Source organism: Fundulus heteroclitus, chromosome 11 (assembly GCF_011125445.2).
Source record: "Fundulus heteroclitus isolate FHET01 chromosome 11, MU-UCD_Fhet_4.1, whole genome shotgun sequence".
In the NCBI taxonomy this organism is placed as follows: Eukaryota; Metazoa; Chordata; class Actinopteri; order Cyprinodontiformes; family Fundulidae; genus Fundulus; species Fundulus heteroclitus.
In genome coordinates, this window is record NC_046371.1 from 34,621,901 (window position 1) to 34,645,845 (window position 23,945).

Sequence of the window (23,945 nt, forward strand, 5' to 3'; positions counted from 1 at the left end):
AATTGTATTTTAAGGGTCCACTTCATTTTCTCCACTTTCTCCTGTAGAAACCTTTTTCAATGTTTCCTTTCTTGCTTTGTGCACATATTTAATAATGAAATCCCATGTTTTGAGTTCAGTCCTATCACAACATGTGTTGATGTTTATTTTTGAACGTGGCAAAACAGTGCTGTCTTTTGGGGCCATTGATAGAAATATGAATTTCCAAAGATGGTCATCTAGGCCCTTCCTTAGATTAACCCCTCTTTTGACCAACTGTGTTGCTCTACAGTTTCTACAGAGCTAAGTTTATACACCATAGCTCATTTCTCAAAACCCTCCCTCCTCCTGTTATGAGGTACGTTGTCAGTTTAGACGCTCATTGTTACATGTGGAGATTGTAGCCAGTGAAATTACCATCACATGGATGTATCGCTTGTGGAGCAGGACACTTAAAACTCCATAGCAACTTCATGCATAAAGCTCATCCGGTTGCTGCGCTCTCGGTGCATCCTTGTGTGTAAAAGTCAGCTTTTGGTGTTAGACGGACATTTTTCACCAGGAAATATGTGTAAAGCTTCTGGGAAGACCCGACCAGCAATAGAAGAAGTGATGGAGTTTGTCATGGGAGTGACAATGTTTTTTTATTTTTTATGATTACTTATCAGAAAAGTTTTGGAAAGCACCGAGAAAAACCTACAGAAAAACAGGTCTAGAATTCATTTAAATTTGAACCTGTCACACAAACGACTGTTTTGGCTCCTTAATTTTTCAGCTAGAATCCTCTTGCATCAGACTGCAGCTGCATGTCGAGGAAAAAAGCAAGAAAACAAGAGTAAAAAAAATTGACAATTGGTGTGTGATCCAACTTCAATAACTAAAGACTGGTTAACACCATACTGGACTTCTTAGTTTAAAAAAATTCAGTGTTCCCTTTAGGGTTAGGGATGTCCCGATCAGCATTTTAGGGCTCCGATCCTGATCCGATCTTTTAACCTCAAATCCGATCTGATTTCGAGTCCCGATCCGATATTTTGCCTTTAGTATTGAAATTGATAAAACTCAAACATATTTTGAGCAAGTAAGTCAACTTTTTATTAGACTAATATTTCATCAAAAAGCATTACTATTACTATTGTAAATCTAATGAAGTTAAGATCTTACCCAGAATTAAAGGTCAGCTTCAATTTAATATTTTAGACAAAAGTAAAAAGAAAAACACTGACTTGGTACAGTATTATGAAATAGAAAGTGCTATCCAAGATCCACTTTTAGCTTATAAGTGCTTAACATAGGCTGCCCTAAAGTCAATAAAAATAAAGTGCACTGAGCAGATTTAAGATGCCCTTGCTTATCTTAAATGTGGTGTAAACAGATTGACAAATAGTTACAATTCAGTAAATTAGTTTTAAACATCTCAATTCAACTTAAAAAGTAAGTGAACAGCATTCAATCAAATGAATTCAAAACGTTAGGACTGCAACTTAAAAGTAGCATGATCACTGAAACATGATCAAAATCAACAAGACCATTCTTCAGTCATGAAGAAACACGTACGTAGCCCTAAAAACAACTAAACAACCAAACCAGAATGCTTAGTTATAATAACCAAATTGCTCTTTCCAGTTACGCCTCACTCACATATCTTAATTCAGTCACTTCAAAGTGAAATGAAGATTCTTGTTAAGAAACACCAGCTTCTCAACCCTGTCAGCTGACAGACGGTTTCTCTTTTCGTCCATCATGTTGGACACAGCGCTGAAGAGTCTCTCACTGGCCACACTTGTGCATGGGGCAGAGAGAAACCTCTGAGCTATTCCCACCAGTGAGGGAAATCGAGCAGCATTGTCCCTCTAATAGGTCAAAGGGTTGGCAGACCGTACAATGGTTTGCTCAGTGAGGTAAGTTTGCACCTGAACCAGTACACATGAAGAAGTCACAGATCGCCATTCCTGCTCACTCTCTTGCAAGATCTCTTCAAACACGCTGCCGAGGCTGGTGTCTGTGCTGAGACCTGGCTTCTTGCTAGACTGTTGCTCTTCTGCCACATCACTGCTGGCTTTCTTTAACTCCTCCATCTTCTCCACCTCTCCAATGACAGCGTCTTTGGCAGGCCCCAAGCTATTAGGATCTGCAAAGTATCTAGAAAAAAAACATAAATTTTTAATAAAGTGCATATTTCTATAGATTGAAACAAGTCATGCAACAAAATATTCAAAATATACATTAAAGGGTCTTGCCTGTCTTTGTATCTTGGATCCACCAATGAGGCCACAGAATACAGTGGATCACTTTCAACGTGGCTGAAACGTCGTTCCACTGCCTCCAATAGGGTCCTTTTCATAGTCTTAACTCCTTCATCAGTGGTCTGCTCTCTGGAAAGAACACACTTCAGGGCTGCAATTGCAGGAATCACGTCAGCTGTAGTGGCTGTTTCAGCGCTGACAGCTCTTGTTAGCTCCTCGAATGGAGCTAAGATCTCGACCTCCCTCTCCATCCGTCCCCACTGGTTCACTGTTAGAGTAGCAGGAAGGTTGTGCTCTGCAGCATAAATGCTCAGGGTGCGCTTCTGGCCGAGGAGGCTATGCATCATGTACAGCCGGGCTATTCAAATGGCGGCCCCAGGGCCGGGTCCGGCCCCTTTGGGTTTTTGTACCGGCCCCTAGAGTGTACTGTGATTATTACATACTGATAGCCTTACATAGTGCATGAATATGACTAACTGCACGTTCTCTCGTGCAGTAGGGGGCGGGATGCGCACGTTTAAGTCATGGTGGAAAAACAGGAATACAAAAACAAATACCTGTTTTCGTCGGACATATATTTTGGGAGACCGCACATGACCAATCAAAAATCACCATTCACGGCGCGCTCTAATTCAATTCTCTGACTTTTATCTGTCAAGCGTGAAGGATTGGCTAACAAGACAAAATGTCTCTCTCTACCTTAAAAAAAAGAAAAGTTGACTCGGAGAACAGGCAGTTCAACAATGAATGGACAGAGAAATACGCGTTTATTGCAGTTGATGCGAATCCTGTGTGCTTAATCTGCAACGAGTGCCTCGCCGTGTGTAAAGAGTATAATTTAAGAAGGCATCACAACACAACGCATGCTAACTTCAACGCTACTTTCCCACCGGGCTCAGCCGCTCGGAGGCAGAAGATTTCAGGGCTCACATTTTGTTATGAGCAAAGACGTCGCATACTGTTTCGGGCGTGTACGGATCAAGAGAGAGCAACGGCGGCATCGTTACGAGTTGCATGGATATTGGGAAAAAAGAAAAAGCCGTTTACAGACTCGGAGATAGTCAAGGAATGTATGCTGGCATCCATTAATGAGGTGGTAACAGATGAAAAAACCCGAAAAAGCGTTATTGATTCGATCAAGCAAATTCCAATATCTGACACGTCAAATATGAGGAGAGTCGAGTCCCTTGCCTCGGATGTTTTCGAGACACTTTTGGACAAGCTGAGGAAGGCTGAGGTGATGTCTTTGGCCGTGGATGAGTCAACAGATAACGGTGATGTTGCGCAGCTGTGTCTCTATGTGCGATTTTTTGATGGAGAATGTTTTCGCGAGGATCTGCTTGGACTACTTCCTCTGGAAGGGCACACCACAGGTGAGATTTTATTCACCAAAATTGTTTCATTCTTTGAGGAGAACAACTTGGATTTGGCGCGCGTCAACATGCTGGTGACGGATGGTGCGCCCTCGATGGTGGGCAGGGATCAGGATGGCAGCCGTGGCTCCACATATGAGATCGCTACATTGCCTCATCCACCAAAGCCTTCTGTGTGCCAAACTCAGTGCTAAGTTAAAAGAGACCATGGACTCTGTCATGGCAATTATAAATTTTATCCGTTGCACCTCCAGTTTACAGCACCGCCTTTTCCGCCAGCTGTTGACTGACATGTCTGCTGAATACAAAGATTTGCTCATTCACAATGACATTAGATGGCTTAGCAAAGGAAACGCATTGAAACGTTTTTGTGAACTAAAAGAGGAGATTCTGGTGTTTCTCCAGTCTTCAAAAATGAAAAAAGCTGGCAAGTTTCTGTCTCTGATGGGAAATTATGATTTTAATGCCACTGTTTGCTTTTTGAGTGACGTTTTCCATCATTTGAATCAACTCAACATGGAGTTGCAGGGCAGGGATAAAACAGTCTCAGAACTTGTGGAGAAACTTCATGCTTTTCTAAGAAAGCTCTCACTCTTCTCTGCTGATCTTTGTCCTGGGAAGATGCTCCACTTCCCCACATTAAAGAAATCTGGTCTGCAAATTACTGAGGTGATGTCAGGCTTTATTGACTCACTGAAAAACAACTTTTCCACCAGGTTTGATGATTTCAGCATCTCCAGCGAAGTGGTGAGATATGTTAAGGACCCTTTCTGTGTGAATGTTGAGACAGACTTTGCATTGAAAGGAAAGGAGCTAGTACCATCATTGGATGAAGGTTTTTTACAACTGGAACTCATTGACATTCAGTCGTCAGATGACTTGCGACAGTCATTGCAGCAGGCAGGTTTTGAAAAATTCTGGACTCATGTAGTCAGCCAAGAAAAATTTCCACACTCAAGGGGTCTTGCACTTTTTCTTATGACAATGTTTGGCTCAACATACACTTGTGAGTCGTCATTCTCACACATGAATGCCATTAAAACTCACAATCGCATATCCCTCACTGACCAGCATCTGCAACACTGCTTACGCATTGCTCTGACAACATATACACCTGACTTCACTGCTCTTGCTAAGTCAAAAAAATGCCATTTCTCTCATTAGATGCAAATGTTGGCAAACTACATGCAAAGTGACAGTCATGTTAGTCAAACAAGTAATGAGGATTGATTTTTGAACAGTATGATGCAATTAACATGTTATTCACCTCATAATATGCACTTAATGTTTTTTTTATATGGTATGGCTCAACTGAACTGAATATTGAGGTGTCTGATGCAATTTCAATATAGGCAGATAAAGGAAAACAAATGTAAAGAGAGGTCAACTAAGGGACTGTTACAGTGATTTTTTTTTCTCATGTTAGCAGGGCTAAAATGGCTGAGGTGATATTTGTTGAAAGCAGTTTGAAATGTGCCTTGATAAAGTTCACTGTTATGTTGTTGTAATTAGAAGCATACTATGCAGTTTTGTTTTTTATATTTGTTGGTGCACTTGGAATTGAAGTTGTTTGTCAGTTAAATGAATGAAAATGTAAACAACTGACAGTAGTAGTCCATGTGTGGATTTATGTGTATATGTTGTTCTGCATTTACAAAACAGAATATATTGACTTCAGTATGTTGTAATTTCTTTTTTTGTTGCCGTGATTACTCATATTCTCTGGCCCCTTATTTTGCCTCAGATTCATGAACTGGCCCCAATTCCAAATTAATTGAATAGCCCTGATGTACAGTGTACTATTCCATCTAACTTGGACATGTTGCTGTAAGCGCTTTACAGGTACTTTCATCTCAATTTGGATGTCTTGTAGTTTTGAGTATGCCAAAGTTGAGTGCTTGAAATGACCAATGATTTTTCTGCCGTTAGCAAGTGCATCTAATATGCTACGTTGTGAGAGCATTCATCCATTGCCTTCTTAATGTTCCTTGCGTTGTCTCGTAAAATGACATGCACACGTTGTTTGTCTATTCCCCACGCATTCAGCATCTCCGAAATGGCTTGTCTGACATGTTCTGCTGTATCAGCAGTATTTCTTTCACTTTGCTGTACAGCTGTGGTTTGGCTGTGACGGCAATGTAGTGTCTTGATGACAGAGCGTAGCGTGGTTCCAAAACTTCAAGAAGACGAGTCAGTCCGACATTCTCAACTACTGAGATGGGCTGGTTGTCAAGAGCAATAAATTCAACCAACCTTTCTGTGATCTTCTTTGCTCTATTATTTTCGTTGGAGTATTAGTCTCTCCTCATAACATCCAGCGTTTAGTAACCTTTCCGTTTGCAGCTTTACAAAACGCTTCATACACATTGTCATGTTTTGTCCTCAAATGACGAATCAAGTTGCTGGTGTTAAATGTAGCTCTGCTGCTACCTCCTCTTGAAATTGCCATGTTGCAGACATTGCAAGTAGCTTTAGGACAGACTTCACTTGTAAGATACTTCCACACTTCTGACATACTTGCTTTGCACCGCCGCAGAGGTTTGTATTGCGCAACTACCATCAACCGTAACTACCGGGTACTTTACAGCAGTTGCCGTAAAGATCGGCGCGACTAGTCAGGTAATGTAGCCGAGCTCCGATCACGGGAAAACAGGAAAAGATCGGGCCAATCCGATCTTGAGATCGGGATATCCCTACCCTTTACCCCTTTAGGGAAGGATCCTACCTCAGAAAGATAATACACTTTATTGTCTGATAAAACTTACTGTAGAGAAGAGACCAAACAAATCATTTGATTAGACCAACTACTAAGAAGTAGTTTTAGCCATAGCTCTGTCTCACCACAGTCTCAAATTATCTGCAGCCTCTAAAAGGTTGTCTTCCAGGAATGGTCTGTTTTTAGCTCCATTCATCCATCCATCCATCTATCTATCCATCCATGGGTTGTGGCCAACTGCACAAGAGATTTCTTTTGTTTTCTACCTTCCATAAATGGCAGATTAGTGGAGTTCGCCCTACATCCGGGTCCCGCTGGTAGGCAAAAACTACTGTTCTCGCCAAACACTGTGACAAAACGGGTGAATTAGAGCGTGTTTTTATTATTTATTTATTTTTGGAATCTAAACATTGCCTACGACTTGTTGTGCTCCTGGTTGCACACAGAGGCATTCCAAATGTTGGATGTACGTTTCTTCCGTGTACCAAAGGACGAAGAAAGACGATAGAAATGGATAATTTCAATGAAAAGGATGGAGGCAGACAATCCCAATCGACTGTGGAAGCCATCATACCACGACAGAGTTTGCAGTCTACACTTCATCTCCGGTAAATACAACTTAATTTTGCACTGGTCATTGTTCTACTTAAATAATTATATAAATACAAAATTAGGATATATACTTAAGTCAAGACGTAAACATTTGTTTCGTAATAATATACGTACATGTACAATGTATGCAAACCCTCTGGCATGAGTCTGTGAAAAGGATTAATAAGACAAAAACACTAAAATAATCCTTAGTGAACAATGGTTTTTTTTAACCTACCGATGGCGGGTCTTTCTCTTTGCTGAGGCGCTGTCTGTGTCCGACTCCACTTTCTGCTGTTACACAAACATGTCTGAACATGTCCCGATATGAAATAATTGTAGCCATCCAGTGATTTCAGGGCTTTCTTGCTCTCTCATGTGTACTGGCCTGCTGTGTTAATAAGGTAGCTGTATATGTCGCCGTACGGAACACTTGGCCAGCATTTCACAGACTCGCTCCATCCCTTCAGGCTTTTGCTGTGTTGATCTGGCAATCTGATACCATCAACCATCAACTTACTCTTATAACGATCTTGTGATACGTTATTTAAAGAACAAAAATACGTCGAGAACTGGTCGTTTCCTTTGTTTGCGTCCGCCATTGTGTTCGCCTTTTGCCTACCAGTCCGGCGCGCATGCGCGAAAAACCCGGATCAGAACAATAACAATGAACTGGTCTATAGCTGTCCTGTCAACATATTGCTGCATTCATATTTTGAATACATGCAGTTGGGCTCTACTAATTAGGTGACTTCTAAAGGCAATTGACTGAACTGGATTTTTAGAGGTATCATATTATAAAGCACTGGATATAAATGCATGCCATACTTTTCTGATTTTTGTTATTTTTGTTTATTGAAATAAAACCCATTTGATTTCTACAATCATTACGTGTTTTATGAACAATGACACACTCTATCAGTTACCATCTTAAAACTTTTAGCATTGAATGTGACATTGTATTTTTGCAAGGCTAAAATAGAATAGAACAAAAACAGACTGTGGAAAAATATGTAATTCCAGAATGAATAATCATTTCCTTTGTCCTAAAGTTCCATCTGTCCACCTGTCCATCAATTGCTTGCTCAGTTTCCATCCATCCATCAGTCTATCCATCCATCCTTACAGTTAGTGATTTTTGAAATTATTTTTGAAAAGCCCATAAATAAAGTGTGATTACCATTACTTATTTAAAATTTATTAAAAAGGAACAGTCTTGAAATATGACTTGGAAAATATTTGGGAACCATTTATCTGGAATAAGGAATGCTATTGAAGAACAATATACAGAACTTTTCCAAAGGGAGGTGTTTATCTGTTTGCTTTGTTAGAACTTAATTGAGACTTTTTCTTCTGACAGCTAAAATTACATAAAATGCTAATTTAAACAAAATAAAATCCTGACCAGGTTTGATCCAGACTCACATCCATTGTTGAGTTGTATGGGAAGACCTGATTGCGCCATAACTTTAACCTTTTCCCAAAACCATAATAAGAGTTAGGTAGTGCCTATCCTGATCTCAATAAATCCTTATTTACTGTAACATTTTAGCACCAAGTTTATTCAGCAGCACTGCGTCTGTGGCAGTGTGTCTGAGGTCAGAACAGCACCAGGGCTGCTGTCTGTGTGAGTAATAATGCAGACAGCAGACCTTCAGAGGGCAGAGAAACTGACTGAAACAGATAGAGAATGGGGTTGAATGAGGTCAAGCTGAAAGAGCTTACTGATGCATAAAACAGAGTGATAAGAAGCACTGAGGGGACACATTGAGTGGACAAAGGACTTAAAGGGGAAAATGTTTAAAAATACAGCCAAAGAGGCAGAAGAAGGACGCCCAGAGACGACAGAGAGGGAAAATAAACTTTGAACAAGTGGGAAGAGGGAGGGTGGGGTTGTTTGACTCTTAAGATTTTGTCTCTCTGAAGAGAAACATCTCTGTCCTGCTTCTCTGCTGGCATCTGCCAACACCGCTGAACACAGCTGAAGCCCATCTGAGGAGCTCTCTTGTCAGCTTTCCAACGCTGCCACACACACACACACACACACACACACACACACACACACACGCCACCCAACCGCACTCTACCCTACACTACAAAGTCGAGGGAGTGAAACAAACAGTACAGTTGCAGGCTCAGAGGCTTGAACTCAGAGACGGAGCGAGAAGGAACCCGCACAAAGACCTGCAGGATAAAGAAGCTGAGACATTTCAGTAGCACGGCACAGATCATTACCCATCACTGTTTGGAGGAGACTTAGACATTCTTTGCTTACCGGAACGTTCACACACCGACGGCGGAAGGATGATCAAGTCTAGTTGGTTTTATGTCAAGTTCAAATACAATGAGAAGGTAAGTTCTGTACATTTTTCTGTACTCCACCACATGCCATGGTAAACATCTAAGCATATGACCCGTGCAAATGTTGTAGGATTTAGCTGTGCATTTGCACACTCCCTAGGCAGCTGTTTTGGATTTTATTTTTGTTCTTTTGTGTATTTGTTGGTCTGTGAAAAAAAATCTAAGTTAAAAACTTTTGTTTGTCATACCTTCTGCAAATGGACAATTTTTATTCCTTGTTTTTTAGTCTGCTTAGTCTACAAATATTCATTTGCTCTGGGTGTATGTGCATGTACCTTTGCCTGTATTAAACAAATCCAGGGCATTTACCTTGATCAAATTTTAACAATGTTCTTAATTTTATGATAAAGTAAATTAACTTAAGCCGTTCATTATTATTACTGTAATATTTTGTCCACATTGTCCCCACCCACAGTTTAGCTATATGATGATGACATGACAAGTTGTGTTGTAGCAAAGTAATAAAGACTTAATGCACACAGTGATGTCATTGCCTAGATGTTGGATCCTGTCTTGTGTATCATGGTTCCAGTGGGAATCCTGTTATTGTACTGGGTGCCACCTCTACCTCTGTGTGTAAATGCTTGCTGCTGTGTCATTTTACTGTGTATTTCTTGAACAATGTTTTCAGCAGCCAGACATTGGCTAAATCAGCCACTACAAGTCATCTAGTCTGTCTTCCTCTGCAGCTCATTTCGTCTCTCACATGGTTTTGATGGTACCTCCCTTTTTGCTGATCAAGTTCTGCGCTTAGCATCAGGTGTCTGCCCTGTTGGCTTGACAAAGCTATCTCATTACATCAAACATGGCCAGACTGTACCCTGCTCAATGTAAGTGCCACTGCACCTTTCCCAGCTAGTTGAAACATGCATAAAAAAAATCCTATGAGATGCCATGTGGCCACATGAGAGCATCTGTTGGTGCCTGAGGTGCTTTATTTCCATCTGGTCTGCCATTTTATTCTCAAGCAGCTTTGAAATACAGAAGTGAGAAGATGGCCGTTGTATTTTACAACTGATCTGTTTCAATGTTCCCTCCTTAAAGCCTCTTACAGGGCATTAAACCTTTGTGTATTTTGTTTTAATTTGAGGTGATAGATCTAGACAAATGAATGCACGACTGGCAAAGGGAGAGCATATGTTCATTGCATATAGTTATATTCTGTCTCCTGAGTCCAAACATTGTACAACCGCATCTTACTGGAGATAAAGCTGTAACTCTAGAAACTAAAATTACTGCAGATTCTATATAAATAGAAGTAATGCATATGTTTTTTTGGCTGTGTGGATAAAATTCTAAGTTGGATGTATGAGAGGTATATTTTAGCATTTGCTACTTTTATTTGTAAAGCTTGGCATAGAAGACAACGACTGGTGTATCCTTGTTGAGTATAAACATGTAAATATGTATTGAAATTTTTATAGTGCCTGTTACTTTGTTTTGTATGTTTTTGTGTGTAGTGTCTTATCAGCCCACATGGGCTGGGTACCTACGGCGCATGACACCAAAGTAACAAAAATTAATCAATCAAACCTTAAATGTTTCCTTAAAAGCTTGCTTAGTTTCACCCTGGTAGAGGGCGAACCTCCACCCCAGTCTCAAGTCTGTTGCAGTGTCATCCAGGTTTTCTTTCAGGATTGCTCTGTATTTAGCTCCATCCATCTTCCCATCAACTCTGACCAGCCTCCCTAACACTGCTAAAGAAAAGCATCCGCATGGCATGATACTGCCTCCACCATTACAGCAGGCTGTGTTTAGGGTCATATGCAGCATTAGTTTTCACCACAAACAACATTTTGCAGGTAGGCTAAAATGTTTTATCATTCTTCATGCTACTCGTCATAAAGGGCAGATTTGTGTAGTGCATGACCAAAGATTGTCTTGTCAACTGAATCCCCCACCTGAGCCATGACTCTCTGCAGCTCCTCCAGAGTTACCATAGGCCTCTTGGCTGCTTCTTTGAATAATGTCCTCTTTATCAGACTTGTAAGTCTCTCTCAATAAATGGTGGGACTAGATTGTTTTTAAGGCTATTAGAGCCTTTTGTATAGAGCCATTGTATTTCAACTACATGGTGTACTTCTTATATTTCAGTTTGTAAAACTATTTGAAAACCACATATAATTTTTGTTCCACATTGCTATTACATTAAACTTTTTCATATAATCTCACTAAATACATAGACATTTTAGGTTGCAATGTGAATAGTTGTGGTAACCTTTAATACTTTTGCGAAGAACTGTGAGTACTATGTTATGACCCTTACTTACAAACCCTAAACAAGACCTTTGAACTTAAAAGTCTTCCACATCAAAGCGCATTTGCGTTTAAAAATTAGATGCATACTGCAAAAATGGAGAGAGAGTTGTTTCTGAACAGTATTTCTCTATGCAAAACCTAGTAGGATGGTACATCTTTTTGAAAAGCGAGACATAATTGCCATTTCTTTAATGTTGGAGTTTGCTAAATAAGTAACCAAATAAGATTATGTGAAAGACAAATGTGTTTAAAACAGAAACAACAGAGGGGACAGATTTAAGCAACCAAGGGGTGTTTTCTGGCAGATTATTGTGTAAAAGTGAAAAAAAGGTTAGTGTCATACTTGCAGATCATCTCATTACGCTCTGCAAAACAGGTGAGAACATTTTCTTTTCACATTCGATTAAAAGGAGGATGAGAATAATGGAGGGAATTGAAATTGATGAAGGTGAGAAAGGATGGTTTTTCTGTTCAATTTTAGGTGTGAAGAAAAAAGAATGGCCATGTTGCGATATAACGATATTTGCTAAGTTCTAATTTGCACCTTCTGGATCAACTGCGGAAGCTTGAGAATGTACCTACGGTGCTGTGAAAAAGTATTTTTTGTAGATTACTTCAGTTTTTGCTTTTTTGCCCCAATTAAATGTTTTAGGTGATAAAATACTTTTGAATATCAGACCAAGATAACATGAATAAGTACAAAATACATTTTTCAAATGGTGATTTCATTTAAGAGAAAAAAAATATCCAAACCAATCTGGCCCTGTGTGAAAACGTAATTACTCCCTAAATCTAATAACTGGTTGTGCCACCTATAGTACATGACATGAGGAACTTGTAAAAACTGGTAATGAGTCTTTTGCATCACTGTGGAGGAATTTTGATGTGCTCTGCTTTGTAGAATTGGTTTAATTCAGCTACGCTGGGTTTTATTATATGGAGGGCATATTTAGTCATACCACAACATTGGATTTGACTTTGGACTAGACTGTTTCAAAAACCTTAATTTATCTGTTTAGACTTTTTTTTTTGAGTAATTCAAAGTTGGATCTGCTGGTGTAGTCCATATCTTTGTCCTGTTGCATAACCCAGGTGCATTTGAGTTTAAGGTAAACTTATGGCGGGGGTGGGGGAGGGGGGCAGCTTCAACGTTTCCACTCTAGTAGCCAGTTTCAAACGTTGTTGGTTTCGCGGCTGCTTCATCTGGATAGGATCCCCTTCTGGACTAAGAAGATTGTCGGATGTAGCCTAACAGGTCTTTGTCCGAGGGCAAATGTACTGATGATCCAAAACCAGAAGAAATTTGCATAAGGGCAATTATGTTTTGTGAAGTTATGTGGTTTTATTTATGATTTCTTATTTATGACTTTCAGAATAGACCTGTATTATTTTTTAAAGGAATGTACAGAGCAACAGAATGAATGTGTCACTGCATGCAGGGAAATCTGTGTTGGAATATCGGGCCTGTGCAGTGGTCTGCTTTCCTGCTTCCAGCTGCATTGCCTCAGGAGCAACCAGCCACTGTGCGATTACTCATGATTGACAGGCTTGCTCTCAACAGAATGGGAATAGGAAGTGAACTTAAACAAGCACTGCCAATTTTGACCGAGTGCCTGTCCCCCTCCCCATCAGCTCCTCAGTTCTCTCAAGCTATGAGGAGGGGGCACATTGCTTTGTAGCCTCTGGGTCAAGAACACAGGGTCATCCAACTATGGGGTAAGGGTAATTGCTACCCCTGTGTGTGGGCTTATGTCCTGAAGTGAGAGTGGGAGGCAGCGGCTGGTGGGAGGCTGGAGGTGGGTTATATTTCTCTCAGTAGAAAGAGAACAGCACTGAGGTCCTGCTCTGTGTGTCTGCTCACTGCTCTTTGTCTGCTTAGCCAGTGCCAGGAACCCCAATGGGCCAACTCTGGGGTCACAAAGCCACAAAGGGCAAAGAGCGACCTGTCTCACTCTGGACTAATTCAATTTAACACACACTGACTGTTCTGTTATTGGCCTCTCCCTTGGCCAGATGGCTGTTTTCTGATAGGAAGCTTTTTATTGTAAGCCACATGACTGATGGCCTATCTAAAGTACAGTGACAAAAGTAGCTCATCTAAAGTGTATTAAAGCTGTACTTAAACTGGGTGGAAAGGTAACATAATTAATCCATAATATATTTTTCTATTTGAGTTAAATGGTACAGTAGTACCATTATTCCTGATTAAGTCATATATATAGCAACATGAAAATGTTGTAACATAATTGATGTGTGCAAATGTAACCCAGTTTTAGCAAATTGGGTATCCTCAATTTTAACAACCGTAGTATATCCCTGATGTGTAAACACCTTTACTCGGGTGGATAAAATGTTTGCTGCTTGAGATTGTTCTTCTTTTTAGCTTTGTTTGGCAGATAAAGTAAAAATAAAGACTGCAAATAGGATTGAGTAAAATCTATTGTAATCTCTCGTTCTTCTTTCACCCAACAGAAGTCTTCTTCCAGTATACATCTGTGCTATCTTAAGCTAAAGCATTATATCCATATGCTGGTGCATATGGTACAGTATGCTTTTATGGTTAAAACAGTATAAAAAAATTTAATAGTCATCCTAGATGGTTGGACACTATCAGGCAAAACGTAAACATACCGTGTGCAGTTCCAACATTTCTACTGGACGATCCGAACCTGGGGCCAGAGAATTTTTGTCCCAGAGCTGTCTACTGAGAGCATGTTGGACATGCGCACTACAAATTCAGATGTTTGTTATTTAAACAAACGTTGGTGGGCCGGCCCCAATATCAAAATGTCTCAAGAGGATTTAGCCTACTGAGCTTGTCAGTATGCTGTCAGACTTAAATATATAGACACCAATGTTTATAACAGAATTTTATTGGTAAGGGAATCAGTCTTTTTTTACAATATCACTCTATAAAGAACGCTTATGCTCCACAGCAACTTCTGATGGGACCAGGACCTACTGGCCCTAAATGCAGAGACGCCACAGCTAAAGAATAAAATTAGACCTATTTTTATTCCAAGAATGAGGAAGCTTTATTGTCATTATATGTTACCATAAAAATACAGAATACATATAATACACATACACATAATACACAGACACAACGATACATAATCTTTCCAATTTTTCTCTTTTTACAAACAGTTGATTGCACTACCAAACAACAACACTCCTTGAGGGGCTTAATTGTGCATATAGTCCTTAGCAGGTAGTGGACTCATTTCCAAGTCCAGACGTCAGACAGTAGTCTACGGTACTGTGCAATTATTTAGTTACAGAATTGTGCAATTTGCATGGCTGTCTAACCTGAGAGATGAACGTGTGTGAATACACATTTGCAAGTGAGAGACAGTATAAATGATTTTCATCAGATCAGAAACCTGTGTAATCAGTAGTGTGTTTGTAACGGATCAGATTATGAACTTAGCTGATTATTAGGGGATTTTCAGCAAGGGGCTTTGGGAAAGAAGCTGTTGTTAAGTCTGTCAGTTTTTGAGTTATTGTTCCTGAATCATTTCCCTGATGGAAGTGGGACAAACAATGCATTGGCCAGGTTGGTGGCATCTGTGGCTATACGTCTGGCTCTTTTCTGGACTCATGCAGCATAAACTGTGTCATGGTCCTGATTGTGGTCCCGTAGCCCACAATCTCCTAGTGTCCTTCTAAATTGCTTCATTCACTCATTTAGTTATTTTTGCATCTCAGTACTTATTCTGATTTTATGTTTAAACATCTCTCTGACAATGAAAATATCAGTGCTGGCTTTGACTCAGCAACACCTCAGGTTTTCAGTATAATGTGGTATGGCTTGGATATGGTGTGTTCCCACATCAGCAGAACATCCAATTCTTTTGTGTCTGATTGTTTAGTCACAGGTCAAAGCTGCTCAAACTGACAACTGTAACTCCGTGGCAGCCCTAAGATGCTTTAAAAACTGTTGAATAAAATGCTTAGGACATGTGCTTTTCTTCTTCCCATGCAGGCAAAGTTTTTTTGCACTGACTTTATATTTACACCAGTAGCATTCAGGGCTTGGCTGATTGAACATAGAGGGTGAATATAATGACTATAATGAATGTGAATGATAAGGAGTGGGAGTAGGCCTGTCATTAAGAGGTTTATTGCAGTTGGTGATGATGCCACAGTACGTTATGATATAAAAAAGATACTCTGTGCAAATTCCTCTTGGGGGGTATTGTCTGTTTCAGACAAACCCAGAGAATTTAGACCAAAGATATACACTCCTGTGAGTCTTTTGGCAAATACAACTCCTCAGGTTCTGTGGGGGTTTGATGTTGGGTGGTTTGCCTCCATCAGTCGTTTGTGGTTCTGCGCTTTACAACATTTCCAATATGTTGCCATCCAAATTGAAAGAGCTGTTCCCATTTTCTCAAATAATTTATGAGGTAATCTGCATGAAAGTTTTATCCCCTTGCCTATTCATTCATGCTTAGAGGATTTTAATGAGAGTTTATTGGAGTCATCTCAGCCAAACCAGTTTCACTTATTTATGCTTAAAAGCTGAAGCGCTAAGAAGCTTACAGAACTTTTGACCTCTACACCACTTGTCGCAAAGCGGCCTGTTTTTCCCCCCGCCCTTTCTGTCCCAGAAAAGCATTCCTGCCACACAGACTCATTGAAATTCTAAGAAAGCACCCCACAGCTTGCTGAAGGGATTACTGGTAAATCCTCACAAACTCCAGATGTTTTCCCAGACAGCACAGCGCAAGAGAACGCCTCCCATCCCCTGTAAACATCTGTCAGACAAAAGCCCTCGCAACCGAGTAGACAACAGAAGCTTAGAGAGAGTGAAGTAGTCAGATTTTCACTCCGTTAAATCTATTATATTTGTAATGAGCTGAGTGGCTTTGAACAGCATCTTGTGTGCCGGTTCATGCCTCGCTTCAGAGTGTGAAGTATACACTTTAAATGAAATGTTAAATGGGTGAGAAAAAATCTTACCAATTGTTATACTTCAGATTCCGTATGATTGTTGTTTTCTCAAAGAATTGTGGATTTTTAACCAAGCTGATTTGCTGAGGTGGACAAGGAAGTTTGGTAGTATGACCTGCAGTTGTTTAAGCTGGAGAAGGCTTATCATTGTGTTCTTTCAGGCATCTTGTGTGTGTGATGCTGCAGGAGTTTGATGTGTCAGATATGCTCCTAAAGGCTGTCATGTCTATGAATTACTAAAGAAGGAGCTTTGTCCAAATTCATGGCACAAAGCTGAGCCTATTCCCAGTGCAGGGTTGTCTCTACCAGGGCTGCCCCTTGCCGCCAATCCTGTTTGTCAAAGAGACGGTTTCAACAAGTAGTTATGGAGTGGAGGACCTTGGAGTCTTATCTTTGCTTTTTTGCAGATGGTACGGTTCTGTTGCCGTCTTCAGGCCATGACCTTTGGCATCCAGCGGTTCACAGTCACGTGTGAAACAGCAGCAGTGAGACTCAGTTTGTCTAAGTTACTGAGGCCATGGTGTTGAACTAGAAACACCTGGACTGTTTTTTTTCCCCAGGTGAAGCATCAGTCTTCATCAAATGGAGCACTTGATGTCTTGATCATGAGTGATGGCAGGCTTGAGGTATTTGGGCTTTGTCTGGAGTAATGGGGGCATTAGTCCAGGTGGTCATGGTTAAACTCAGCTACTGTCATGAACTTGAACTCTATCATACAGTGGAGGTCAGAGAACAGTTCCTGCTCGTTTGCATTAGAAGAAAGGAGTTCATGTGACTCAGGAATCTTATCAGCATCTGAGGGCAGTGGTGCCTCCTTTTGAAGGTTGTCAGTGCATGACCCATTGGGTAGAGATCTCGGGGCAGACCCAGAACTTGTTGGAGGTGGACGTCCCTTCTGGCCTAGGAATGCTTGAGATCCCACCAGAATTAGCTGGGGTGTGCTTGGGTTGTGTCTTCCACAGTGACCCAATCTTTATGGATGAATGGATGGAAACTAAGTTCTAGTCTAAATATAAACAGATAAGAGGTTCTGCTGCTCTGTGTGTGTGTGTGTGTGTGTGTGTGTGTGTGTGTGTGTGTGTGTGTGTGTGTGTGTGTGTGTGTGTGTGTGTGTGTGTGTGGCAGTCTTCCCTGGGTTCAGGCCCTGGGCAGGATCTCATATTCCCCTCTGTTTGTGTTAATTTGCTGGATGTAAACACTGTGAGTGGGCTGTAATAAGGCACTGACTGCCTCTGTGTTTCTAGTCTCCACCCTCCTCAGTGGTTACACTGAATAGATAGAGGGAGCGGCTGACCACTGTCTGGATCGCTAAACAATTGCAGTCCAGAGAAGAAACAGGGGATAGCGTGAGCCCTCGGCTCAGCCGCTGGGGACATGCCTGACAGATGGATGGAGTGAATGAGTGGATGCTTAGCCAACTGGAAACACAACTTTAACCCACACATGCTGGATGCCTTTGCCTGTCACCTTTTATCTCTATCTTTAATGCATAACCTGAAGGAAGAAAACAGTGATGGTTTATGTCAGTGACTCAAGCATGTACATAAGCCAACGACAAAAAAGGAAAACAGTGGTTCTTAGTAACGTGTACAACCACATGCTAACACAACAGCTTTGCTGTAAATTTACATGCTTCTGAAATTTTATCAGGAATGAATGGATGATGCCAAATATATACCATTACTTTTTAACTGTTAGGGGTCTCTGTTCCCTCTAAAGGACAAGTGGGACAACACATACATGATTTGATGGATGGTGCAGTACAAGTAGGCGTGAAGTTTGATTTAAGGTGAGAAGGTTTGATCGAAATCATTGTTAAATAGGTACTTGGTTTCCACTGTCCATTTTAATATGATATTTTTAAAACAAGGCTTATAGAGATAGGTTTTGTAAAAATATGCCATAACTTTTTTTGGAAAGCTTTCATCTGTCAGTGATTTAAGAAGATTCTGTCTCCTGTTCAAGAAACATGATATAAGAAATAGAAACTAATATGAAAATCTATTTAGGTACTCACAATTATTCTCTGTATTTCAGCTAGATTTGAGCAGCTCTTCTAGCAGGTGACAGTTTAAGCAGTTTATAGACTTTGAAATTGAGATGAAAAGCGTGTAAGTGTTTCAACCCACTCTGATTTCCACACTGTGCATTTGTACAGTTTGGTTTGTGCAGTTTCTGCTTCCAGTGCTAACACAGACTTAAACCTTTCTCTCCTTATTAGCTTGTCACCACATTGTCAGCTAACAGAATTTTGTATTTAAAACAATGCGGATGTAATGGAACACTGCACTGCTTCGAGTCCATTATTATGTGACCATTAGTTTTTGCACAATTCATATTATACAGATGTTTGTCCTTCATGATGAAACCTGGTCTGCTCTGCCTACTCAGTTAAAGCCAAAGCAAGTTTATGTGTATAAAGCGTTTAACTTGGTTTTAATTCTGATTGGTCTGTCACGAACCAGAGACCGAGGACCCAGTATTCGGGCCGGACAAGCAGATGAGGCGTAGAGGAATTTATCAAAGGCTGTCTGGTAAGACAGGGACAGGCAGACTCGGTGGTCAGAGTACAATCCAAGATCTGTACACAAAAATGGCAGTCCAAAACCGGCAGAAATAATGACAGGTTATAATACAAGCTCATGTTCTCCAGAAACAGAATCAGGTCGGTCAATAACAGGCAGGCAGTCCGAACAGGGCAGGAAAAACAGGTTCAGGATACAGGGTGGCTCAGAAGTCAAAAAAGAGGCAATTGGGTAATGTCGACAGAAACACACAAAGGGAATGCTGGACAAAACTCACCAATGGCTTGTAATGACAATAATCTGGCAGAGTGCAGGAGAAGGTGAACAGAGCAAAACTAATTACCAGAATGGGTGGAGCTGATCAGGGGGGACAAAATGGCTGGAAATAAACTGAAGCAAAAAACCCAAATCATGACATGTGCTGAGTAGATGTGAGCCAAAAGGCCTGAGTGGTCTGGAGTGTTGATACACTGACATGGAGTCTGTGATGTATTTAGGTGCTAAGCCATTCAGTGATTTATAGATTAACAGAAGTATTTAAAGTCTATTCTCTGAAATACAGGGAGCCAGTGTAAGGACTTTAGAACTGGGGTGATGTGCTGTTGCATGGTAAATTTGGCAAAAGTTTTATGCCTGATGCCCTTCCTGAGACAACCCTCTGATCTTTGTGGGCTTGAGACTGGCACATATACGACACAGGAGACTGTGCCCCCTTTGAGGTTGAATTAGGCTTGAACTCCCCATAGCAAAACGGTACTTCCCCCAATGTTAAATTGAGATTACATTTCTGCAATATTATATGAATAGCTGCAGTCCTTCTCAGAAAATGTTTATACTAATGCCAGCCAGTAAAGGTATGCATTCGACTGCACAGTGACTGGGCCTCATTTTTTCTCCTTGTAGACTTCATTGGCCTCACTTTTTTTTACCCTGGGAATCCTAGGTCCTGTCTGTCTTCTGCTGACCGCTACCGAGCAGCTCTGGTTTCGGCCTCCTGGATGACTGGGGACATTGATGGTTCCCATAGCTGAGCTGCCTGAGCTACATAGGCAGACCCTAGTCCTTTGCCTCAAAGAGCCCTCTGTTGCTTAATGCATGGTCCAGTGACGGGCTGGGTCACTTCACACAGATACGCACATACAGAAAGGCAGTCGAGCAATGTGAGATGTAGGAATGTCACAGATTTATGGAAGGTTGGATCACATGCTGCCCATTTCATGAAAGCTTAGCCCAACAATAGCTTTTTGTCTAAATGTTAACTTGTGTAAGTGTCTGGCAGGGTTGCTCTGCCCTGGCATGTACATAGGAATAGTCTTATTGTCATTTCTGTGCCAATCCCCACAGCTAACCTGGATTTCACAATTATGTTAAAAACATGTTAAACAAAATTTATGTTATTGTAGTGTTTGCCACAATTAGCTTTACTAAAAGCAGTATGTTCCCGGTAATTACTAGATCGTTTCCTTAACTCTGAGATCTCTCAAGGACTTTTCCTTTACGTTAGTCACATTCCGCATGTTCCAATGAAAGACAAAATAAGGATCTTCAAAAGAATAAAAGAGAGCAAGTTTGGTGTAATGCAAACTTGAAATCTTCCTTTTGTCTGCTGCTTCTTTTCTATGGGTTTCTTGCACATTTTGTGATCCTCAAACTACTTCCATACCATAGAGTGTTGTTTTTGGCCTGATTTATTAGCACTTGGGTGTGGTGTGTTCACTGATGAGAAGAAAAACTCAGATTTTTAAATTCTGACTGGCTGATCAGTGCTGTTTAAGTATAAAACTGTCTAATTCTAGTTACAGTGTGATTTCTGGTGCATCTCTTATATTTTTTTTGTTCAGGGAATGGTAAAAAATCAGTATGTTATCCTGCACTGTGAACACCTAACTTTCCCATTTAGACAAATCTTCTATACCCGTAGCAGCTTTTTTCCCCTCAGAAAACTTCCACCCTGCGAGGTGGAGAGTGTGGGGGAGCTTGGGGGTGTGTGTAAGCCAGATGAGACTGCATATCAAAGAGAAGGCACCATCTGTCAGCACAGGCAGCAAACAGCTGGTAAAGGCGATGCAAGATGTCTGAACAAAGACTGACAAGATGGAAGATGACAGGAAACAGATTTCCCTCCCTTTCTAGCCCTCCTGCATGAGAAAAGGTTGACCATCAGTGCTGTAATGTCGAGCAGCCTCCATCTGCTGGCTCTCTCCTCTTCTCTCCTTTCCTCTAATCTTCATGCTTTCTCTCCATCTTCCCTTCTCCCCCTTTGCAATTTATTAGTGAAGATTTTTTTTGTTAAAGGCAGCTGCTTAATTTGTGTTTCTCTGCCTTTTAGGAGTGTGCATTTAAAGCAAAATTAAACTATTACTTGTCTTACTACTGCTGAAATGCTCCTATAATAATTAATAGATGATGTGCTTTAATAATGCTAATTAATATAGCATTCACTGGGTGTAAAAATGTTTTAGAACAGGGTTTTTGTTGGACCTAAATATTACATTTTGTGAATTATTTAGCTTCAATAATTGACCTGCTGGAGCTTAAATAGATACACATCTCACCGCTCATTTGCCAGGATAAATGAAGCGGTGTGAGTTGTGTTAAATAAATTTTTGGGAAATGAGCACGGGGCCTTGTGTTAATTAATGTTGCAGCATAAGCCTCGTTACATCAGGTCTTCCTCTCGCTCTGCTTTACACAGCCTATTCCCCTTTGTGCCTTTATCCCCAGCACTGTTAATTTGAAGGAAAATGTAGTCTGTTTCTAAATAGAGCGCTGGTGCACACTAGCTGAAATCATTAAGCCCATTTTCTGCCAGCTTAAAGCTGTTGAAATGCCTGTAATGGAGGGGAAGCAGGAGTGTTTTTGCCTGTTCTCTCCAACCACAGTGTGATGTCTGACATTGGCCAGTGTAATACATTAATGGGTCTAATTGTATAATCACTTTAATATGTGGCCATTGCTCTTAGGAATGATGAGGGCAAAGTGAACTAATAAACTGTGATTACTGTCGCTTCAAATCAGCATGTGGAACAAAAGTGGAAATGTACGGTGGTGTGAGACAGTATTCTCCCGCTCGCAGATTTATCCTGTTTCTATTTTTATTACGCGTAAGTGTTTCAGGACATCAAAGTTTTACATTAAAAAAAGATAACCTGAATAAATCCAAAAAAATCTTTTGTGATGACGATTTTGCTTAATAGGAGATAAAAACCTATCCAAATCAACCTGGCCCCATGTATAAAAGTCATTACACCCTAGTTCAGAAGTCTTCAATCCTTGATGAGTGATGTTTATGAATATGACCATAATAGGAAGGCCGGTTTTAACAGTTTTCTGTTTTTTTGGAAATTTCTAAAGCAGATTCATGCTAGGGCTGCAAGGATATTTTTCCTGTAGGCTGATTTAATAGTCTGCAACTTCAGCGTTTTATTTTCATGGAATATTTTTTATTTACCAAACTAGGAAAATAACTCTCTTGGCACTTTAAATGTTTTAAGCTTTTGTTTGTACAAAAACCTAACAGTGAAAATAAAGCTTGTGTTTTATAACATTCATAATAATTGGGGGGGGGGGGGCACACATTTTATTATTATTATTATTATTGTTATTTGCTTCAGGCTGAAAGGTGGCTCTGCAGCCACTCCTACAGTAGCTTCCAGCCCAGGGCGGGCATAGCTGATTGCTTGGGTGGGCACAGCCCCCCAATGCCCGCCTGTGCCGCCCTGGCTGCATCACACTTTAAAGCCCTGCCTTAGACTTAATAACTGCAATCCCAGAGCATCACACCACCACCGCCATGTGTGACTATTAGTATGATCTGCTTTTCTGAAGTGCTGTTAGTTTCATGCCTTAACTGGACACTTGACTTCCAGAATGTTCCACTGCTGTCTTGTCGGTTAACAGTATGTTCTCCCAAAAGATTGCAGCTCATCAAGATGTTTTTTGAGAAATAGGAGATAGGCAATTTATGATCTTTTTGGTCAGTACTGGTTCTGGCCTTGGAAATCTTCCATGGTGGCCAGCTTGCCCACTTTGTCGTAGTTGAATCCTGATTGCTGATCTTAACTGGGTAAGTGAGTGCTGTGTTGTTTTAGATGTTTCTCTGGGTTCTATTGTGACCTCTGTTGACGTGCTATTGGAGAAATCTGGGTTGGTCACCCACTCCTGGGATGGCTCACTTCTGCTCCATGTTTTCTCCATTTGTGGATAATACTTCACTGTGGCTTACTGGAGTCTAAACGCCTTAGAAATGGCTTTGTAATCCTTTCCAGATGGTTATATGTCACTGAGTTTGTTTCTCATCTGTTCCTAATTTCTGTAGATTGGTGGAAGCTGTGTTGATGTTTTTGGATCTGTTAGCGTACTTCCTGTTGTCAAACAGGTTCAGTTCAAGTGATTTTTTAAATTCTGCAGGTCTGTCAGTAATCAGGCCCGAGTGTAGGTAATGCAATTTTACTTCTTTTGTGTGGTTAATCACAGTAAAATCATGATTTAATGAAGGAGCAGGGCTATTATATGTTTACATCAGGAGAGTTTGGTTTAGGTAGCTTTACCTAATGAATAACATGCATTTACTATTACTTAGTGCAAAATCAGTTTGATTATCTGATAGATATAAATGTGACAAAAACAGCAGGAATCTATGAGGGGGGGGGGGGATGTGAATATGTCCTTATATCATTGTTGCTGCATGGAGGGCCACTGATATTGTTCCTTCTTCCCCTCTTTTTCCTTGCTTGACTGACAGGGGATGCTTGGTGGCGGTGGAAGGTCAGCTTGTGGTTGCACACAAGTGATGGAATGACAGGCAGAGATACATAAAAGCAGGGGGAAACAGAGAAAGAGAAAGAGCTGTCATCTCCAGATCTTGTCCCCTCGGTCTATGAGACTGACAAGCTGCCAAGCCGGCCAGCTCGCTCTCTGTGGAACAAAAATAGACACA

The 23,945-nt window shown here is 40.7% G+C and overlaps 1 protein-coding gene across 12 annotated transcripts in view; it reads left to right on the forward strand.

Moving 5' to 3' along the window:
- Positions 1-23,945, forward strand: part of auts2a (activator of transcription and developmental regulator AUTS2 a) — a 436,359-nt gene that overhangs the window by 139,176 nt on the left and 273,238 nt on the right. Inside the window, exon 1 of one of the 12 annotated variants that reach the window (XM_036143445.1) lies at positions 9,195-9,257. The exons of the other annotated variants lie outside the window; for them this stretch is intronic. Within the exon in view, the coding sequence (XP_035999338.1) occupies positions 9,210-9,257 (48 nt within the window). The 5' untranslated portion in view covers positions 9,195-9,209. Of the gene's footprint in view, positions 1-9,194; positions 9,258-23,945 lie in introns of those variants that run through there. 12 annotated transcript variants of the gene reach the window in all.